General features: G+C 59.3%; 1 protein-coding gene across 2 annotated transcripts in view; it reads right to left on the bottom strand.

Annotated features, from left to right (window-relative positions):
* BSN (bassoon presynaptic cytomatrix protein) overlaps positions 1–20,203 on the bottom strand; it is a 40,104-nt gene that overhangs the window by 19,335 nt on the left and 566 nt on the right. For both annotated transcript variants that reach the window (XM_053669386.1, XM_053669387.1), the window contains 2 exons: positions 7,941–8,810; positions 386–832 (listed from right to left, as the gene is read on the bottom strand). In XM_053669386.1, coding sequence (XP_053525361.1) covers positions 386–832; positions 7,941–8,780 — 1,287 coding nt within the window. In that variant the 5' untranslated portion in view covers positions 8,781–8,810. The remainder of the gene's footprint in view (positions 1–385; positions 833–7,940; positions 8,811–20,203) is intronic.

Below are 20,203 nucleotides of genomic sequence, written 5' to 3'. Positions count from 1 at the left end.
AAAAGCAGACATTGACTCCCGCAGCAGACAGCTGATCGGGGAGCCCAGCCCTCCCTGTGAATCCCAGGGACCTGGGGGAGGGATGCTTCACCTCCCCGGTGATCAGAGCCCACCACCCTCTCCATGTCTCTGGCCTTGAGTAACTTGCAGGTTCCATGGCAAACCCCAAGCAGCCCTAGGTTCTCAAAGAGAAACCTCACTAAATCTAATGGTAGTAAAACTCAGGACTAGCCTGTAATTCACAGGCTCCAGACCCACCAGGGCCTCATCGAGGCAGGCATCCCTGCTCTCCTCTGCAGTCCCAAGGGGCCGTCCCAGGCCTACACCCCAGCCCCCTCCCCTAGACTGTCCCAGCTAGGGTCCCTGCAATGTGACTGAAACTGACCTCTGCCTCTCCACCCTTGGGGGCTTCTGGAACAGCCTTGACCACAGGGGTGGTGGGCTCCGTCCTCCGCAGCCCGGTCTTTGCTTTAGCAGTCCCGTGGGGCAGGCTGGTCTCCGGAGGTGGTTTCGGCACAGGCTCCGCTTTAGCTGGGACTCCTGTCTTCTTTTCTAGGGCACTGCTCGGGGTCCTGCTAGGTTCAGAAGCCCTGAGGGGCTTTGCTTGGGGGCTGGCCTTGGTGGGCAGGGGACTGGCCTTGGCAGGCGGAAGGCCTGATGGCTGGCCCAGCCCCTGTGGCCCTTTCTGCTTTGGAGGGGTTGTTCCAGCCGCACGGGGAGGGGCCCCTGCGGGGAGCTGCTGTGAGGTGGGCAGCGGTACGGGGGCTGGCTCTCCCAGGCTGCCCTCCAGCAGTCGCTTAGTTTGGCAGTTGAGACAGAGCCACTCGGTTTTCTGTAAAGAAATGGGGGGGGGGGGTTGAGATCACCAAGGCACTGGAGAACTCAGAGTATTTCTGTGACTATCTCTGCAGCCTTAAGGAGGAGAAAGTCTTCCAAAGCATGACACCAAAGGCACAAGGAAAGAAAGACAGGCAGATTTGTTGCCCCCAGTAACAGACTTCTCCATTATTTAAATGTACATATACAAAGCTAAGATGATGAGCCCCAAAGAAGGGTCCCTTCCTCACCCCATCCGGAGCTTTTCCCCTCGGCCAGACTGGGAAGGCTCTAGGGAAGGGAAAGCTACAAGCAACACGAAGCCCTGGACAAGACAGGGAGCTAGGGGCCGGTGTGGAGCCCAGAGTGGGGAATGGCATCCCGGGAATGATCTCCTGGATGCATGGCCCCTCCCGCCTCCTAGCTCTCTGGCCTCAGACACCATCCTTGCCCATACCCTTCCTAAGGAGGGGCGGTGCAGGGAGGGTACAGACTCCTTGGGCCCTGGGAGGCTCTCTGCTTGGGGGCAGGGTGGGACTGACCAGTCTCTTCTGCCCACAGGCCCCCATGGACAAGGCCACATCTCTGCCCCAGGGCACCAGCTGAGGCCAGGCCTGTCAGGTGGCTGGGGCTTTGTGTACGTTGAGGGGTAGGGTGGCACTGCAGGCTTGTTACTCAGGGCCATGAGACCTCTCGAGGATTGGAGACCTTCTCTGCCTTGAAGCCCAATCCTACATGCAGGTCCCTGGCAGGGGGGTCCAGAGGTCCTCCGTGAATTCACTCTGCTCCCTGCAAGTCCCAGCCCTAAGCACCACTGCTGATTCCCTTAGACCTTATCTGACACTTTATGCCTGCCCCCAACTCCAGGAAAGCAGTGGGTGCTGGCTATCTGTGGGCCTTGGGCTCACTTGGCCTAGGAGGGTCCACTCCTAAAGGTGCCTAGGGAGAGTGCCGGGCAGGCTAAGACCAAGCCCTGAGATGGACATAAGCACAGAGTCTTCTCCAAGAATGTCATCCACGTGCCCTCAGCATCACCTAGGGACACAGTGAAAATGCCCCCATGTCAGAGAGAACTGTCATGTATCACAAAGACCCTGGATAGGTAGGAGGAGCGTAGGCAGAGGGCAAGAGAGAGTTCTGAAAACAAGCAAACAGCCCCTTCCCCAGCCCCGGGATCAATATAATGGGGTTAGGATCTGGGCCCACAGCAGGGCTGGCCCAAAGCTACACCACCCTGACTCCACCTTGAGTCCCTGCACACAGCCATCCCAGGTTAGGCCTCTCAAGATTAGGTCATCTTCCCTGGCTCAGCTTGGGGGCATGGCAAACCTCTGACCCCACCTCTGGCCTGCAGGCCCCTTCCCTGAAGCGACAGTCCCAATGAAGCAAGGGTACCTGGGAAGGGTGTCCTGGATGGGAGAGGCAGGCGCAAAGCCAGGGGCTCCGAGTTAGCCCCTGCCTCGGCCTGCTTACCTGAGCCCTCAGCAAAGCATGGCCCCTGTGGTCCCATGCTCCCTGGGACTCTGTTCCTTCCCATGCTTACTCATGGGGTGGGGCGGGGGTGCTGCAGAACAGGCTGCTCAGTGGGCTCTCTTGCTTCTGGCTCTGCTACAGCCGCAGTAAGGGAGAGAGGGACGACAGGCAGGAGGAGGCATGTGAGGTAAGAGCTAAAAATAAACATCTGGCTGGGCCGCAGGAGGGCCTTCTCCAGCCTTCCGGGGGTAGAGGAGGAGGGTATAGGGCACTGGGACTAGTAGGGGTGGGGCCAGGGGCGATGCAGCCCAGGCCCAAGTCTTCTGGGAAGGAGGACAGGGTGGAAAGTGTACAAGTTCCCATGCAGAATCTGTATCTGGGGGCTTGAACAAAGCTGCTGAGGCCCCAGTTTATTTTTTCACTCTGCTCTCATCTCTGCCCCCACCGACACGCCTACCCCGAGCCTACTCATTCCTTCCCTTGTTCATTCATTCCCTTGTACATTCTCTCACAGTCTCCCTCATCCAGTCCCAGGCCGTGGGGAGCTGCTGCCTGCTTGACCCTTTGCCTGTCCCCTTCGGTAAGTGGGCAGGGGATGATCTGGGACCTGGAAAAGGACAGCGGGAGGCTCTGATGACCACGTCTGCCTTGTGTCCCCCTGCCCTGGGGGCAGGAAGGTAGGACCCCCGAAGCTCAGTTGGCACCTAAGGTGAGAGGTGTAAGTGAGGATACCACAGGGTGGAGATGGGTGAGCTGCGGGTGAGGAAAGGGAAATGAGTCATCTGAGCATTGGTGGGCGCCCCACAGCAGGTGCGACTGCTGCCTCTGAGGAGCCCAGCCAGGCGGCGCTGGAGCCGGGCTTCCTCCCCACGCCATCTGCCGTAGGCTGAGCAGCCCTGCAGATGCCATGTCTTTGCGGGAGGAGCTGGCCTGCGTGTCAGTCCAGTCACTGCAACACCGGCCCGACCAACACCTGCGGCTGCCTGGCCTAACACACCCTAGCCCCACTGCCAGCCTGGGGCGCCGTGGGTAAGAACTCCAGAAAAAAGGGTGCCCAGAAGCACTGCACTGCCGGGAGAGGGGCCCGTGCAGGGTTGCTCTCGGTTCCCAGGGAACTGAAAGGGACACTTTCGCAGTGTCCGGAGCCCTTGATGTCCTGCAAATGAATGGGGAGTTTGTCCTCAAAGTCCTTGCAGCGGGAACCCCATTAGGAGGCACCAACCTGGACTTCCATGGGGAACAGGACATTTGCAAAAGGAAATCTGAAGGGAGCCCGGGAGGAGCTCCTGCGGGCAGCTCGCACCACTGTGGCCGCGGAGAACCCCGGCGCTGTCAGTGTCACATTGTCTGGGGACACTGGCCCTCGAGCTGTGCCCGAGGGCGCTGCTGCCTCTGGAGCCGCTCCTACTGTGGGCCGCTTCACTCCTCTGGCACCTTTGCTAACCAGGTCCAGGCAGCCTTCCGGGAGCCCCATGACACCCCGAGGTTGCCAAGCCCAGGGCTGACCACAGGCCTCTCCTGAGGCGTTCTGTGTTAGCCATTGGCCTGCGTCACAGACTCTCCTCTGCACCACGTGGACGTTGCCATCCCTTGCAACAGCCAGGGGGGCTCGCTCAGTAGGTCTGATGTGGGTGCTGGCCCAGGAGTTGTGCACACGTGCGGCACCATCTCCCGCGAACACCCACGGGAGGTCCCGCCTGATCTCTACCTCTGCAGAGACCCCGAAGAGACTGAGAAGCAAGAGCAGGTAGCTGCTGGAGCAGCTGTGAGCAAGGAGGCATTTCACCGTGGCTCAGCCTGAGGTTGCAGACTGGTGCCCTCAGGCCCCTTCAGCGGTCTGACGTCTGGTCTGCAGCCCCCACCACGCAGGCCATGGAATGGGGAGGGACCACCACTGAGCGCTCTTAAGCTCTTCTTCCACCGACCCTTAACAGAGTGGAAATAAGGTTGATGGAAAATAAAGCTTCTCAAAAAGAGAGAAAAGGATGTACAGAGGGCAAGGGCCCACAGGCACGGCCACAGTGCTGCAGTTCCCTCCTGACTCCGTGACCCTGTGGCCTCTCCCTGTCCCCAGACAGCCCCGACACCCCCCGCAGGTGCCTTGGGGGTGGGTCATGCTCCAGGGCCCAGTGTTTCATCCCCTGTGGGGCGTCCCTCACTGGCCACAGGGTGAGCTCACACCCAGACAGCGGGGACTGGCAGGGCCCTTTCCTGCGCAGAGCACACTGGTCCCAGTCTCTGGGCTCCAGGGCCGACCGGTGCTGCACCTTGCACAAGTGTCAGAGAGATGGCAGCTCATCCAGTTCTCGAAGACACCGGAGCACTATTGTCCATTCCACACAGAGGACACCGAGCTCCCTGCAGTCACCCCCCAGAGGCAGCCTAAGGCAGGTGTGGGGCAGAGGCAGCTGCTGGCCTCTCTCCTGATGCCCCTGCCGCAGTCCCTGTCCCAGATAAGCCCAGCCAGCCCCACGAACCACAGGGGCCAGGCCTCTTGCCCAGGGAGGCCAAGCTTCTCAGGAGCACAGCTGGTATTTTGGCAATTATAATAATATAAGAAACAGGCAGTGTAACTGTAACCATTCCAACCCCACTAATTTCTTTACTAACTCTGTTTTGAACTGAAAGCCAATTAAAAATTAAGCCAGAGGGTGCTATTATCCTTCAAAAAGATAGATAGGTAAAAAAATTTGGAACGAACAACTCTTAATTATGAAATGACTCACTAAATAGCATTTTTTTTCCCCGAGAGGAAACTGCAATGGGAAAAGGGACTGAGCCTTCCTGCCTCTTCCACTGTGAGCTCTGGCCTTTTGTCTGGAGAAAAGGTAAAAGATTTTGAAGCTCAGAGATGTTGGAAATTCCCAGGCTGGCAGCCCAGACAGCTGTAGCCGGGGCCACAGCAGACCTGCGAGGCCTGAGGGGAGCAGGTGGCGGGGTCCCTTGGCCCGCCCCTCCCACACACTGTGCACAGGCAGCTGTCGTCCCAGGCCTGGCGGGCTGGACTTGGTCAAGCACGGGTGAGGGTCAGGGGAGAGAGCCAAGGCAGACCTCAGCCTTGGACCTGGAGAAGGACCTGCATGCCCTGCCACCTCACTTCCAAGGCAGCAAGCATCCGGGGCACCTGCTGAGAAATCAGGAGCCTCCAACCAAGAACACACCAACACACCAAGTAGGTCAAAGGGAGCACCAACTGGCTCCAAATGCCAAGTGGCCATTCGAGAAGATGAGACCAAAGACAGCCCAAGGTCTGATCAGGGCTTCGGCAGAGCAAAGCAACAACTGTGGTGGGAGGGGTAGGGGACACACCAAACACCAGCCCCTCCCCACCAGTCCCCTTACAAGACTCAGGCAGGCAGAGCCGGGAGGAGGGTTTGGTCAGTGTCTGGTAAAGGAGGGCAAGGGCTTGGACGAGGGCTGTGGCTATGAGGATAGAGAGGACAGGCCAGGATCCAGTGGCAGTGGGTGATAGAGCCAGCAGGGCTCAGTCTGTGAGGTGGACACTGGTGAGGGACAGGAGGCTGCCGGCTTGGGTGGTGAATGTTGACAGTTTCCAGTTCCCGAGTTGGAACCCTGGGAGCAGGCATCCTGGCTGCCCGTCCACACCTTCCCCTGGAACCACCGAAGGTCCTCCGGGAAAGCAGTAGTGACAGGCAGAGTCATGTGGAGAACGAAGGAGAAGGTGGGCCACCTCTGCTGTCTTTGTGAGCAGAAGACAGGGACACAGAGGGCACAGGGTGAGGAGGGGCTGGGACCGGGACGCTGAGCCACTCTGCTGTCAGGCCCACAGAGCCCGTCGGACCCTGTGGAGGCAAGAGTGGTGCTGGCCAAGGAAACAGCAGTGGAACAGGACTCGGAGGGGGTGGGCCAGGGGCCATGCTGGCCATGGAGAAGCAGATGCCCTGGGGTCCGGGAAGGCAAAAACCACGCAGCTCCTGAGAGATTTAGGTCAGAACCCAGACGCTCACCCACAGCCAGCACGTGACGCTCACCCACAGCAGCACGTCACTCCGGTCTGGGCTGCATCAGCACTGCCCCGGGCCTGGCCCAGGGGCAGCTGAGAGGAGCTGTCGGGAACGTCTGTGCTCAGAACCGAGACAGCTTTCCCTCCACTCTGTGCACATCCTGCTTAATGAGGAAACTCCAGGGGGGCTCTCGGGAATAAGGGTCCTCTAGGCTGTGCCCGCTCAGCAGTCCAAGGGGGTTCACAGTCCCTCAGTGTTGGGGCACCCCACCCAACTGGCAGTGAGCCAGGGCCTAGCAGTCCCTCTGCTGAAGGTCCCCAGCCCTGTAGTGATGCCTCAGTGCCCCCTCCCCACCCAGGCCAGCCAGGCCAGCTGTCCTCCAGCGAGCTAGCTGCTGGACCTCGGGCTTGGGAAGTGGCAGTGTGGGAACTAGAAGGTCACATGAGCATCTCACAAGGCTGCTGTTTGTCTTGCTAAGGGCTGTCCCTCCTTGCATGTTGGAATGTACAGTGGCCTTATCACATCAGGCAGCTCCCACGGAGGCCTTGCCCAAGGCAAAACGGGTGCCACACAGACCGTGGCAACACCACGCCCTCCTCCCCTGTCCATCCTCGGCCAGCAGTGGTCTGCACTTCTCACTCCCTGCCTGCCACCAGCCATGTAAGGCTCTGCGCAGAGCCCCAAGGGCTCAGCTGGTTGATGGTGTGCAGGAGCAGGGGCTTTGGCTTGGCCATCTCCTGCCTGACATGACAGCAGGGGACATGTCCATTTGTCAAGATGAGCCAATCACAGACCCCAAGGCAGGCCACAGAAGGGGACACAGCCAGCTATGTCCAAGGCAACCAAGGAAAGGCTCCCTTGGTGGTCCTGAGCAGGGTAGAATGGAGAAGGGGAGGGTCAGAAGCAGGCCCCAGGGCCAGGGCTGGTCCATAAAGGCCTCCCAGCTTTGAGACAACACTGGGCCTCCTACCTGCTTCCACCCGGCTCTGCACAGTGCCCGGCCTCCTTCCCCAGAGCAGGGGCTGCAGAGAGACAGACCCCAACCCAACACTCCCTCCAACTTCCCTGCAGGCAAGAAGAGCATCTCCATAAGCAGTCCCCAGGGGAGCCAGGCCCACCCAGGGGAAAGCACAAACCCAAAAGCTGTGGCTTTGACCAGCTAACATCGGCACCCCAACACCAGTGCCCCCACAAAGGGGTGGGGCATGGATACTTCCTGGCTGGGCTAGAGCCCGGGAAGTGGGACATAGCCTGCCCCACCGTGAGAAAACCTTCTGCCTTCCCCTGGACACAGGGCACAGTCCTCAACCTCCAGTGAGGGTCACAGACTGAAGGCAGGTGGGGCCTCAGGGTCTTCCTACCTGAGCAGAGGAGGTTGGCACCTTCCATCAGGGCTGTACCCAGAACAGCTGGGAACGGGGAGGCCAGGTCAGGGCCCCTGAGCCCAGCTGCCTCTGGGACCAGCCTCAGGGCAATGGTCAGCCAGTCCGAGGCAGTGGGCACCATTAGCCCATCCACTGTGCCAGTCAGTTCTCTGAGGGGAAGCTCAGGCCAGGGCACGGCATGGAAAAAACCCTGCAGCGGTAGTTATGTGGGGGCAGCCCTGAGGCGGCTGCAGACCCGGCTCTCTGCAGCTCTCTCTGGCTCCCATTCTCCCTGTGCCCCCCATGACCCCAGTTCTCTTACCTCTACCAGGTGGGGTGTCGGGTTGAAGCCACATAGGTTGCACACCTGGAGCTTGCAGGTGGTGCAGGTGTTATAGTTGGCTGGGCCCTTGCTGCCCATGTTGAGCTCGGCTTGGCACAGTGGGCAGGTGGCCTTTTCCTTGGGCATGGTCTTTGGCTTGGCAGCAGCCTTGGACACTGCCTGGTGCTCTGCTTTGCCGTGCTTTGAACTGGTCACTCCCCCAGTCCTCGCCAGGGCTCCAGGCCCTGGTGCAGGGCCTGTTCTGGCTGCAGGTTCAGTTTTGGCTCCAGGTGTGGGCCCAGGCCCAGGTCTTGGGCCAGCCTCCTTGCTGGCATCACTGAAGACGATCTTCGGCGTCCCCTTGCTGGGGCTGGGCTGGCCCTGGGGGTCGGCCTCAGGCTGCACAGACATGAGGGTACTTGCCTGGGTCAGCAGTGATGCCCCGAGGCCGAAGAGCTTCCCAGTGAGGCCCTCCTGAGTCTGCTCAGCAGCACCAGGCCCAGCGGGCACTGTGGTGGCACTTTTGGCCAGGGTCTCTCCTGCAGGTGGCCTGGGCTCAGCTGTGGAAGGCTTGACGGGGTGAGGGGGCTGAGGAGACACCCTCCCCACCTCTGGAGGGGCAGGTGCTGGGGCGAGCCCCGGCACTGAGGTGGCCCTGGCTGTCTCAGTCTGGCGGGGGCCAGGCTGTGGTCCCCCTGGGCCCCGTGATCTCTCTTGCTCCGGCTTCCCCAGGGGCTGTTTGGCTGGGGAGTGGGCAGGAGACAGGACTGGGGAGTGCAGCTGCTGCTGGCTCTTGGAGCGAGGCGCAGTGGTCATGTCCATCCCCAGAGCCCTCTGCATCTGGCAGTTCAGACAGAGCCACTCCTGCACCTGGGGAGGAAGCAGCAGGGTCAGCAGGACTGGCGGCACCCACAGCGCAGCCAGGGTCAGCTCCCAGCACAGGCAGGAGCACCAGCCCGCTCAGGTGCTTCTGGGTTGCTGGGGCCTGACTGAGAGGGCCGATGGCATGGCCGTGCCAGCTAGGAGCCTCCAGGCTTGTGAGGCAGAGCAGGGGCAGCCATACCCTCGCCCTCCCTCCCCACAGCCACCAGCCCACTGCTGGCCACACCCTCCCACTCCGGAGTCCTCCCAACCACCCACCGGCTGTATCTCAGCTCCGTGGACATTGTCCCAGCCCAAATCCCGCCTCACCCACCCATGCCACTGTCTTCCTGGCCCAGCGACCCCATAGCCTCCAACTGGTCACTCAGCTTCCCCCCACTACCCCCTCAGGCCATCACCACACAGCAGCCAGAGACAAGTGAGGAGGGAAGGCGAGCCCTGGCAGTGCCTGGTGGGATAGGTATTCAGGGAGAACTGGCAGGAAAAACAAGCTTGTGAAGAGGGTGCAAGAGCGGGGCACAGGGAATAAAAGAAAAGAGGGTTCCTGTGCTGGAGGAGCAGAGTCTAGCTGAGGAGACAAGAGACACACAAAATCCTGAGAGCAAAGGAATACAATGTAATACAATGGAAGCAGAAAGAAATAAGCCTTTTTTGTTCCCTACGGAGGACAAATTTTTGAAGAAAATGGGGAAATTTATGCCTCCAGAACTAACAAGACATGTGTTGCTATTCATGCAACAGACATGCAGTTTCACCCCATCACCAACCCCTCCCTCGGCAAAGTGGGCGCGAGACTCAAGTGGGCCAATAGGTGGTTGGGCTGGTGGTGCAGAGCGGGCATGTGGCCTGGTGGGCAGTGGGGCAGAGCCCAGCCCTGCTCATACGCGAAGAGCAGCAGCAGCAGCAGCAGCAGCAGCAGCGAGAGCCCCTGTTCCTTCCTGATCACTAGCCAGAGGGACACTGCCCTGGCCAGTCGGCGGCCTCCTCTCCCAGCATGCTGGGAGACACCGAGATACAGGCCACAGGCAGAAGCAGGGCCGAGACGAAGGGAAAGGGGCGGAGCTGACCACTTCATTTACTTCTCCGGATGCAGCTATGCTTTAAGTCTACACTTGGACTTCCAGTTACATGAACCAATAATATGTTTCTTTCCTCCAAAAAATCCACACATAAGCCAGAGCATATACTTACAGGCTCAAAACCCCCTTGTGGCTTCCTGTCTCGCTTCCTGTGGGGATTCTCTACCATGGCCCACGAGGCCCCAACCTGCCTGGCCTGCCCTTTTGTCTGGCCTTCTCTCCTGCCATCTCGCCTGAGCTGTTTCACCCCGAAAAGCTGGGCCCCTGTCCTGCCGAACAGTGCTCTGGGCCAGCTCCTGCACGGGCCTTTGCACTCACTGTCTCCTCTGCCCCCAGGGGCAGCCACTTGCATAGGTGTCGGGTTGAGGGTCACGTCCCTATCAGAGCCCTCCCCTGGCCACACAATCTAAATACCACCGGGGTGGTCTGTAGCTAACCACCCAGTTTATTTTCTTCACAGGACTCATTCTTTCCCGAAGTAGCCGACTGGTGTGTTTCCTTGGTGTTTTCTGCCTCCCCATGCCCCATGGAGATGCCCCCAGCCCTGTGCACAGGGCGTGGCACAGACCAGGGCTCACTCCAGGCTAGCTTGCTCTGGGATTCATCCTGGTGACCTGTTAATGGGGGCACAGCTCCCACCAGGCTTCAGCCAGGAGGCTGGAGAGTCGGTGCCTTGGTAAGGAGGCTCCCCCCACCCCTCCATCAGCACCAAGGCTGAAGGCCAAGGTTGCTCCTATCTATCATTGCAGCCAGAGGCTTGCAAAGCACCATGGCAGCTCAGTCACGGAGGAACAGTCCAGTCTGACCCCTGGGGCACAGAGTCCCCTCCACCCACCCTCAGGGATGCCTCCAGCCCTGCCCTCTTGAGGCCACAAGGCTGTGTGACTGCTGCGCTGTGGTTGAGTTGCCAGCAGGGGAGCCTGGCCTCAGCTGCCTGCCTAGCAGACGAGGAGAGGCACCCAAAGAGGGGGAGAAACCGCACTTGGTTGAGCATCCACTTGTACCCAGCACCACACAGGGTGTGTTCACAGGCATCCTCTCATTTTGTCTTCGCAGCAGAGAAAACTAAGGTCTGATGGGGTTTGGTGACATGCTCCTGTGGTCACCCAGCTGGCAAGTGGTGCTGCCAGGGAGACAGCCCCACAGCCCTGCCCGGCTTGTGTGCTGGGGTCTGGAGCCTGGTGCCTCTTCCAAGGGCCACACAAACTCACCAGGTCAGGTCAGGAGTCTAGAAGTTGCCCCTGCAGAACTCTGGCCGGGCCATCAAAGACCGAGCCCAGCTCTGGAAACCGAAGAACAGTGAGGCCGAAGCACTAGCTGGGAGTGGGCTATGCCACCCACCCCAGGAACTGTTAACTCACCCAAGAGTGTTTAAGACCCAAGGAAGTTTTGTCTACATTTGGACAGAGGAAACAATTTGTGTCCTCGGGACTCAATCTGAAGACCCCTTAGAAATGTCATTCTTGGCGGGGTCGGGGGAGGCTTGTTCCCATCAAACAGAGAGCTCCCAAGGATAAGCTGTGTCTGCTCACCCTCAGAGGTTCCCTGGAAGGTGGTTACCCTCCTGAGGGGAGACCCAGGCTCTGGTTCAGGTGGCAGCCACAAACTCAGTTCCTGGGGTGGGTGCCAGCCCACACCCAAAGCCCATGAGTGTGGTGGGACTCCCCAGGAAGCGGGATCTGGAGGGACCCTCCCTTGGGTTCCGGACAGGGCTAAACAAGTGGGCGGGGGCTCGTGCTAGCACGCCTGCACTCTCCGCCAGGACCTTCCTCCACCAGCCCCCGCCAAGCAGGCTGTCAACAGGCATCTCACCTAAAATAGAACCTCTCCAAGAAAAGGACGAAATGCCCCTCAGTGACTCACCACCCAGATGGGTGCAGCTATTTCCATCCCGCCTCTTCCAGACAGCGAGGAGCCCAGACCGCACCCTCTCCTGGCCCCTCCCAGGTCCAGGCTCCGGCAGACAGACCCAACACGCAAGGCATCCCATGGAGGATACTGGCTAGGGGAGCTCCCCAAACCCAGCAAGACTTCCCTCTCTGCCTCCTCACAGATCGCCAGGAACTTGCTGGAGGGGCTCCTCCTCATTCTCTTCCTCCATTCTCAGAAGCCCCCACCCCTGTGCCAGGGGGATGGAGGCTGCCCACTGGGCAGGGAGAGAGATGGCCGCACACCTCCAGCCCACCTGCCCACTGAGGCCAGGCCTGTGGCAGACCCTCAGCCCTGGGACCAGTGGCAGTGAGTCTCCCTCAATTGCACGCAGTGCTCGTGGCTCCTTGGCGTCCCCCAAGCTGCTGCCCACAAGATGGAGAGGGAATAGCCTCCTTCAGGTGTGACAAGAACCCTCCTGTAGCTCCTGCTATCCACAAACCTGACCTGGCACACGGCCAGGAGGCGGGCAGGCCACCACCCACAGATCTCCTGTCCTAAGAGCCAGAGGCAGAGCCAGGGTGACCTTGTCATGTGGACCCTTCTTGCCAGCAAGGATGCCATCTTGGAGGGCAGGTGGGGGCCTCCATGGACACCCATGGGCCTCAGCCCAATAGGGCCCTGGGCAGCAGCAGGGATGGGAAGGCTCCGGGTAGTGTGCAGGCCAAGCGGTGGTTTGGGGTGGGGGAAGCAGAAGCTGCAGGAACGTGGCTTCCCATAGGGAGCTACTGCCCACCTGCCAGGAGCCTGCTGAGTATTCGGAAAGGCAGAGCCCTGTGGGTTGTGGCTCTGAAGGGACGTTCTCCCCAGGAAGAGCCCCTCTCAGCTGCTCCCTCACTTGGACTGTTCAACATGCAGAAGGGCAGCTAGGGTAGCACTGCCCACCGAGGCCAGGGAATCACACGGTGAATGAGCAGACAGCCGTGATCTGTCTGCAGTGGCCACGCCCCGCTGCTCCCTCCACCAGGCTCTGGGGCAGGAAGGAGAATGGGGGTGAGTTTTTAGGAGGGGCTTCAACATCTTCCCCACAGGGATACTGGTGACACAGAAGCTTGTCACCCTGTGTTTTAACCTCAGAGGGTGGGATCACACTTTGCTTTGTCACTCCTGGCCCCAAAGGATACTGCCCAGGGTACCTGCTTCTACATGGGGCGGGGCCTATCTCACTGCCACCTCCATGGCTGCCGGGAAGCTCTGGGGGCCCCCAGCAGCGGCAGGCTCTCTTTCTGGCCCGTGAGGCTCTCCGCCCCTCTCCAAGGCAGAGGCTGCCGACGTCACCGAGCCTGCCTTCCTGCAGGGAGCGGTGCTCCCGCTGAGGCCCAGCCCTCCCCAGGACGGCAGGCACTCGGTGTGTCAGACCACTCTGCGCTGACGTCGTGCCCGATGCCGCATCCATGCTTGTTTCCATTTTGGTACAAGTGGAAACATCACAGAAACAGCTTATAAATGAGCCCTCCCTGCTGGTGCCAAATCCAGAGGTTCCTGGGGGGGCCCCCGCCAGCCAGCGTGACTGCATGCTCTTCTGGGCTGTGAGTCACTAGCTGGGACGAGAGGTACTTATCCCACTGAGGCCCCTGGACAAGGGTGAGCTGGAGAAGAGAAGTCAGGCCCCACCCGGAGTCCAGCTTCTCCAAGTCTGCCAACAATCTGCTTCACCTGTCAGCTGGCTGGCCTCAGGCTAAGGGACAGGCACCACAGCGCCCTCTAGTGCACGGCACACTGACCCAGGGCTGGGTCAGCTAGGCCTGGCCCACAGTGAAGGCCTGTACTGGTCTCATCAGGTCAAGACCCTAGGAGAGGCCCTGGAAACCTGCCCAGCATCTGAGACTGGGATCTGGGGAGTGGAGCTGCACGAGGGGGGAGAATCTGCCCTGCTGCTAGTCTGCAGGCACACTGGCCCCTCCTCCTGATATCCCCCATCCCTGCCCTAGCAGCCCTCCCCACTGTCCCATACACTGTGCCCCATAAATCCTCCTGCCTGGGACCAAGCCCACTCCCCACACCCGTCCCACACACGCCCCTTCAGAAGCCCCCCTCCCTGGACTTCAGAGTGTGGCAATGCCTCAGCTGCTCTTTAGAATCCCCGGGGCCCTTGAGGCCCAGCCCTTGGCTTCCCCATTCTCCTCTCCCCATAATCCCTGGCTGCCCGCCTGACACCTCCATTCCTCAGTCTCATCCACAAGCTTGCCATCACCCCCAACTGTGAGTCCTCCAAAATCGCTCTTCCCCGTCCTTCTCCAGCCATCTAGGTCTCTTCCGAGCACCACCTCCCAAGTGTGGCAGCCCTGGGGCCTCATAGAGACCTCACCTGCTGAGCCCCTGCTTTCTGTTCAGCCAGGGCCCTCTGCCTTCACCTCTCTTCCTGACCAGCAAATCCGGTCTGCCGTGCCAGCCACTGCTACGCGTGTGCACTCTCTTAGCCCGTGTCTGCTTCAGAACTGGACCCAGCCGCTTCCCTTTTCTATAGGCTTGCAGGCAGACAGTGGGATGGGCAGCAGGCACTTGGGCTCCACTGGGAATTAACTTCTGTCCAACCTCCCCTGGGTTCCCGCAGCCACCTGGTGGCCTCACCCATCTCTCCAGGGAGCTTCTCTCCACAATGGCCGCTTCAGTTTCTCCTGCCCCCCCTCCCTGATTGCTGGCTTAAGTGATGGTCCTGCTTCCAATGCCTTCAAGAGGAGCCACACAGTAGGATGCCTCCTCCACACTCAGGACCTAGACCTGCCTCTTCAGGGGCCCCACTCCTTTAGTCACACCCCGAGTCCCGCATCCCCAGGCAGCCACCCCTTTCCTCTCAGAATTCAGGCAGGGCCACTGTCTCCTACGTTTCAGAAACCCTCTCCTGTCCACATGGACAGCCTTCGCCCCACACTGCGGAGTGACGGAAGCCATCACAGAAGAGAACACTGTAGGACTCGTTTCCATGAAGTTGTGGCACAGGCGGAACTCATCCCTGGTGGGTGACAGGCAGAGCAGCAGCCGGGTCTGGCGGGAGGGCAGGGCAGGACAGGGATGGGCCCGAAGGGACTGTCTTTGGCAGTGGGGATGTTGTCTGTCTCCATCGAGGGGTTTGGACGGCTCAGGTGCAACCTTCCGTCAAAACTCACTGAATGCTGCACTGAAGCTTCGTGCATTTCATTTCATGTAAAGTTTACCTTTAAAAAAAAAGCCCTTTAAACAAATACCAATCTCTAGTTAATGACAGGCCTGCTGCTGAAGAGTTTAGTGAGAAGTATACTGATGTCAGCATATGCTTGTGACTCCCCAGGGTCTGCAGCCCAACCTGACTGCCACCTGCCAGGGCTGGAGTTTGTCAGCCTGCTGGACTGCACTTGGCCATCACAGGCACCTCTGACTTGACATGACTCAAACAGAAAAATTCCCCATCTCCATCCCCTGCCCTGTGTCCAGTACATTCCCCAAACCTGTCTGTTTAGCCTCCAAAATGCACTGGGGACCGGCTGTGACTCTGCCACCACCCCAACCCAGCCTATACCCAGAACCCAGCCCTGTCCTCGTGGGCTCTTCTCCACCAGGCAGCCAGAGGGGCGAGGCTGCGGTGTTGCTTCATGTAGCTCTATATATCTGTGTTTATAGTATGTTCTCTATCCATCCATCTAGCTATCTACAGAGAGAGAAACATAATGAAAAACTTTCCATGTTCACCATCTTCAAGTGTCCAATTCAGTGGCATTAGGTACATTCATAATGTTGGTTGTTGTACAGCCATCACCACTGTCTATTTCCAAAGAGGTGCTTTTCAATGTCCCTCTGACCCCCCCCCCCACTGCCACCTTCCAAAACCCTTGAAATCACACCTAGAAAGGGCAGGAGCTGCACACCCTCTGGTCCTGGCTGGGCATCCCAGCCGCCTGGGCCTGGCTTGCTCCTCAGCCCTCCCATGGACCATGCACATCCCCTCAGGCCTCCCCTGCCTTCACCTGTCTCCAGTCCAGCTTCAGTCAAGCATCCTGCACCCTGATTTCCCCTTCTCGTAGAAGCCCCCAGGGGTCTTGTCGCAGCAAGACACCAAGCACCCACCTCCCCTGCCCGGCCTTCCTCCCGGTTCTGCTCAGCCCTGGCCCCTGGGAGTGACTATGTGTTTGCTTGCGTGGTTATTGGTGGAAGGGCTGCTGGTCCCACTGGCCTGCAGGCTCCAGGGCCTGAGCAACAAGTCTGGTTCCGCTCTACCTGATTCTCCAGAGTCAAGGGCACTTCCTGGCTTATGATGAGGACTCAAACAACATCTATGGAGAGGGGGAAGGTGAGAAAGAGGGCTGAGGGCCACGCCTGGAGTGAGGGGATATAAGCAGGCTTGCCCGAGCCAAAGGTTGAGCCAGATGGAGAGCAGGAACAGCAGAACTAACAGGTGACCTAGCCAGCCACTGGCTAGGTCACCGAGCTTTCCTCCTCTGTCTCTTCTTGCCTCTGCTTTTCTGTCACTTCCCTCTTCTGCCTCTCCCCTCGTCCCTTCTCCCTGGTCCCACTTCATCTATTTCTCCTTTTTGCTATCATTTTACTCCATTCTCTTTTCATTCTGTTTCATTGGCCTGCACATATAAAAGCAGGAGTTTTAGGAATGAAATTTCATATTTCCTGCTCTGAATTAATTTTACATTCACTCTTGGATAACTTTAGAGCCTCCTTCCACAGCTAAAAGTTATCTATCGTTCCAAGCCTCATGGCCCCAGCTGTGAGCCCACTGTCACTCCCACACAGCCACCTCTCCCCTGTGCCCCCCGTGGCTCTGACCTCCACCCTGAAGTGGTCCGTGTGAGGAGGGCAAGGGTCCTGTCTCCTGGGACCGTGGGCCGGCAGCAGGCCTGGCAGAAGCTTGGGGGCGTTGCCCTGCTGACTTGGAGACTGTTGGGGCCGAAGTGAGTACTGCAAGGCAAACTGCCCCAGAACCAGACTGATGGTGGGAGAAAGGGCTCCCGAAGGGCCTGCCACCTGGACACCCACTTCTATTTGTTTGGAGGTGGAGGAGGGAAGGCTGGGCACCTTCACAGATGTCACCTCCTCCTGGGCTCAGGAAAGAAGAGGACACCTTTGCCTCTCCTCAGCCCACTGCCGATCCATGTCCTTCTAACATCTGCTCCTCATTCCTCACGGGGCCCAGGTGGCAGCGTGGCCATGAGGGAGCAGAGGAAAGGTGGCTGCGGCGAGGGATCTGCGCACAATCACAGCACCGCCCCCGGCCACCGTCTGGTGCCCAGCCCTCCGGAAAGGAGTGGGATGCAGGCAGTAGAGGAAGAGACTGTGGCCATCGCATCCTCTCCCTCCCTTCTCCACACCGCCCACCCTGGATAATTGCCCAAGCCCAAGGCTTGTCAATGGGGGAGGGGTGGAGGAGCACAACGGATTAAAGACCCTTGGCCTAGTCTCAGCAAAGTCTAGACCTTGGAACAGACAAGCAAAGGCCTAGATCATCCTTCCATAGTTTTCTTAGAGGAGCTTTAAGTGATCCTGACCAGAGCAGGGGCAGTGGGAAGAGATGGGCAGGCTCACATCTGGAGGAGTCCAGTCCAGGGAGGCTCCCAGGAGGGCTGGCAGCAACGGGCTATGCCTGCCACAGGCCACTGCCCACATTCTCCGGCCGGCATCACTCTCACCCCCAGCTTTGCCACCCTACCCTCTGCCCCCATCAAAGGGCACTGAACATGTTTACATGCCAACACCTTGGCCTCCGAGTCCATGCAGCCTCTCAGGGATGGTCTCTTGCAGGTGGTGGGAAATGTTCGGACCATGCAAGGAAACCAGCAGTCCTTTGCCACAGTTTCACACAGGAAGAAATGGTCTCTTCTACAAAGAGGGACCAGATAGCCCTGCTTGTTTTGTGCAAAAATGGACTGTGGATGGGAAAACAGGGCTAGGAGCCCCTGTGGGAAAACAGAAGAGCTGGCCTCTGGTTCTGGGTCCCCAAGCTCTGTTGCTCCAAAATGACGCAGAAGAAGCCAAGACGTCCCAGGACTCAACCTCCTCCACAATGAGCAGAGGTGCTCTGAGCTCCTTGAGTTCTGGTGACCATTGGAGCAGTGGTGGCAGCCTTCCCCTCCTTTCTGCTCATTTGTCCTCATAGAGACTCTCAACACAACAGCTCTATTGCTCTCTTAATCAGGGCTGCAGCAGGAGCTGCAAACCAGCCTGTGACTCTGCCTGCGGCACACACAAAGAAAGGCCCCTTTTCCATGGCTGTGTTTCCAAAGGCCCAAGAGCAGTTTCACTGGCAGTCTCAGAGAGGCAACGGCTCCCTCCATGGCACCGGTGTGGCCCTCGTCCCTCTCCAGGACTGCCATATCCCCCCCTCTGCCGGGGGAAGCTGAAAAGCAATGCGTCCTGCTGACGTACGTGCAGAAGAGACGCCATGCCCTTCGAGGCCAGACGCAGGACCCAGGCGGCCACCCCCACCCCCGCTGGGGCGCAGCAGCGCCACACCAGCAGTTTCAGGCACAACCTGTCCCCCCCAGAAAGGGTTCCTCAGAAAGGCAGGTGAGAGGTGCTCAGACCAGAGGTGGTGGGAGCCGGGCGGATCTATCAGCAAACCTGCCCACTTGTTTTCTCCTTACACGGGAACACAACCAGGGAGGTGAATCTGCTCTTAGCCAAGTGACAAAAGGCACCTGCTCTGACTCAAGAATTAGGCTCTTCCAGACCCTCAGGAAAATGTGCCAAGTTCTTTTTCCTTGGCAGGAACACCAAGCATGGAGAAGAGAAGGCTCTGCTTGGAGACCCCAGCAGAAAAGGGCAGCCACCAGGCGAGACCCTGGAGTCTAGGCCAGCATTTCCCAAACTGGATGCCATGAAACAGCAGCCTTAATGTTCTGGGAAAGCAAGTCTGGGAAGGTTTGCTGGCCACAGCCCTGTGCCCTGCAGCTTGGCGGTGCCGTCGGGAGGCTGGTGGCCCAGAGAACCTCCCTGGGAAGAACCATAGTATGTTTCTAGCCCTGCATGTGCTTGAAGGGCCAGGCCGGGAGGCGCCTCTTCTCCAAACAGGGCAATTCTGCAGGCAGTTTCGGGCCCCTTTCCTCCTGGCCCCGAGCTCGCCTTCCTCCGGGCAGAGAGGCAGATGGACTGAGTGTCGCCAAGGTCCTCCCACTCTGCTGTTTTCCCAGGCACACTCAGAGGCTGGCTCCCTTCCCACCGGAGATGCTGAGCAGGGAGGAGCCCGCTGTGTGGTAAGGACTGGGATGCCCACCCGGGAAACGAAGGCACCGTGTAGGGTTCTCCCTTGATCACTGCCCACCGCACCCGGAGTTGTTCAGACTCGACAGTTTGGGCAGGCCTCTCAGGAAGGCGGAACCCGGAGGCAGGGCCCGCGCACAGGGGGTGCCCAGTGCGGCACCTCTCATCCCTGCCTGCCAAGCCTCGCAGCTCCTGGGAGGCCGGTGCCCTGGCTTCTTGCTGGCAGAAGGGCACAGGTGAGCTGCCTGGCTTAAACACACTGTTCTACATAGTAGATCGCAGACACTTACCTAACAACCAGGGCAGGGACCTGCCGTCTCCAGTCCCAGATGTCATAATCACGAGTGTGCACGCCTCCTCAGGAAGCCCCCACACTCCAGGAACGACTCCAAGTTCTGAGTCATCTCCCCGCACCGGCAGCTCCTTCCTCAGAATCTCGCACTTACCTCTCGCAAACCACACGTCCCACACCCACAGCGCCTCATGTCACAAATAGACCCCGACCTGAGAACAATTATTCTCACTCATCCCCCATCCCTGTGGCCCAAATGGCTCCTGCTGCTGATCATTCCAGTGGCGTGCCTGCCATCAGCCACTCTCCAACCTGCCCAGGCACCGCTCTGGGGGGAAACCAGGGACTTCCATGGGTTGCCCAGCTCACTTCGTTCATTTCAAAGGCACTGCCCCCGCTGGACTAGTACATTGGAGCAGCCGGCCCCCAGGTCACCAGGTAGCCTCTGGGGGATTGGCCGAGGGTCCCACAGCAACTGAAGCATTCCGACTAGAGCCAGAGAGGGGCTATAGACCCAGGGTCTTTTGGGGCAGAAAGGAAGCCAATCTCCTGGAAATGGCCCCAAAGTGGCCTCTTGGTGAGTATAGGACACTGTCACCCATCATGAGTGCTTGGCCTCCAACCTAGGTCTCTACCCCAGGGTTGTTCCTCTGGGGACAGGCACCTGCTCCACACCAGGGGGGAGCTTCCCAGATGCCCCTCGGAAGGCAGTTTCCTGCCTCCCCTAACACCTGGCTCTTCTGCCAGGGCCCACTGTTGGGGACAGAGGCTGGCCCAGGGCCTGCTTCAAATGAGTACCCATGAGAAAAAGGTGTCCGTAAGATTGTCTTTGGTCCTCTCAGTGCCATTCTTCCAGGTCAAACCGGGGCCAGGTAAGAAAGCGTCCTGTGCTCTGGGAC

Source organism: Artibeus jamaicensis, unplaced genomic scaffold (assembly GCF_021234435.1).
Source record: "Artibeus jamaicensis isolate MK-2021 breed Jamaican fruit bat unplaced genomic scaffold, CSHL_Jam_final contig_519, whole genome shotgun sequence".
Taxonomy (NCBI): Eukaryota; Metazoa; Chordata; class Mammalia; order Chiroptera; family Phyllostomidae; genus Artibeus; species Artibeus jamaicensis.
This window is presented reverse-complemented; position numbering and strand designations above follow the sequence as displayed.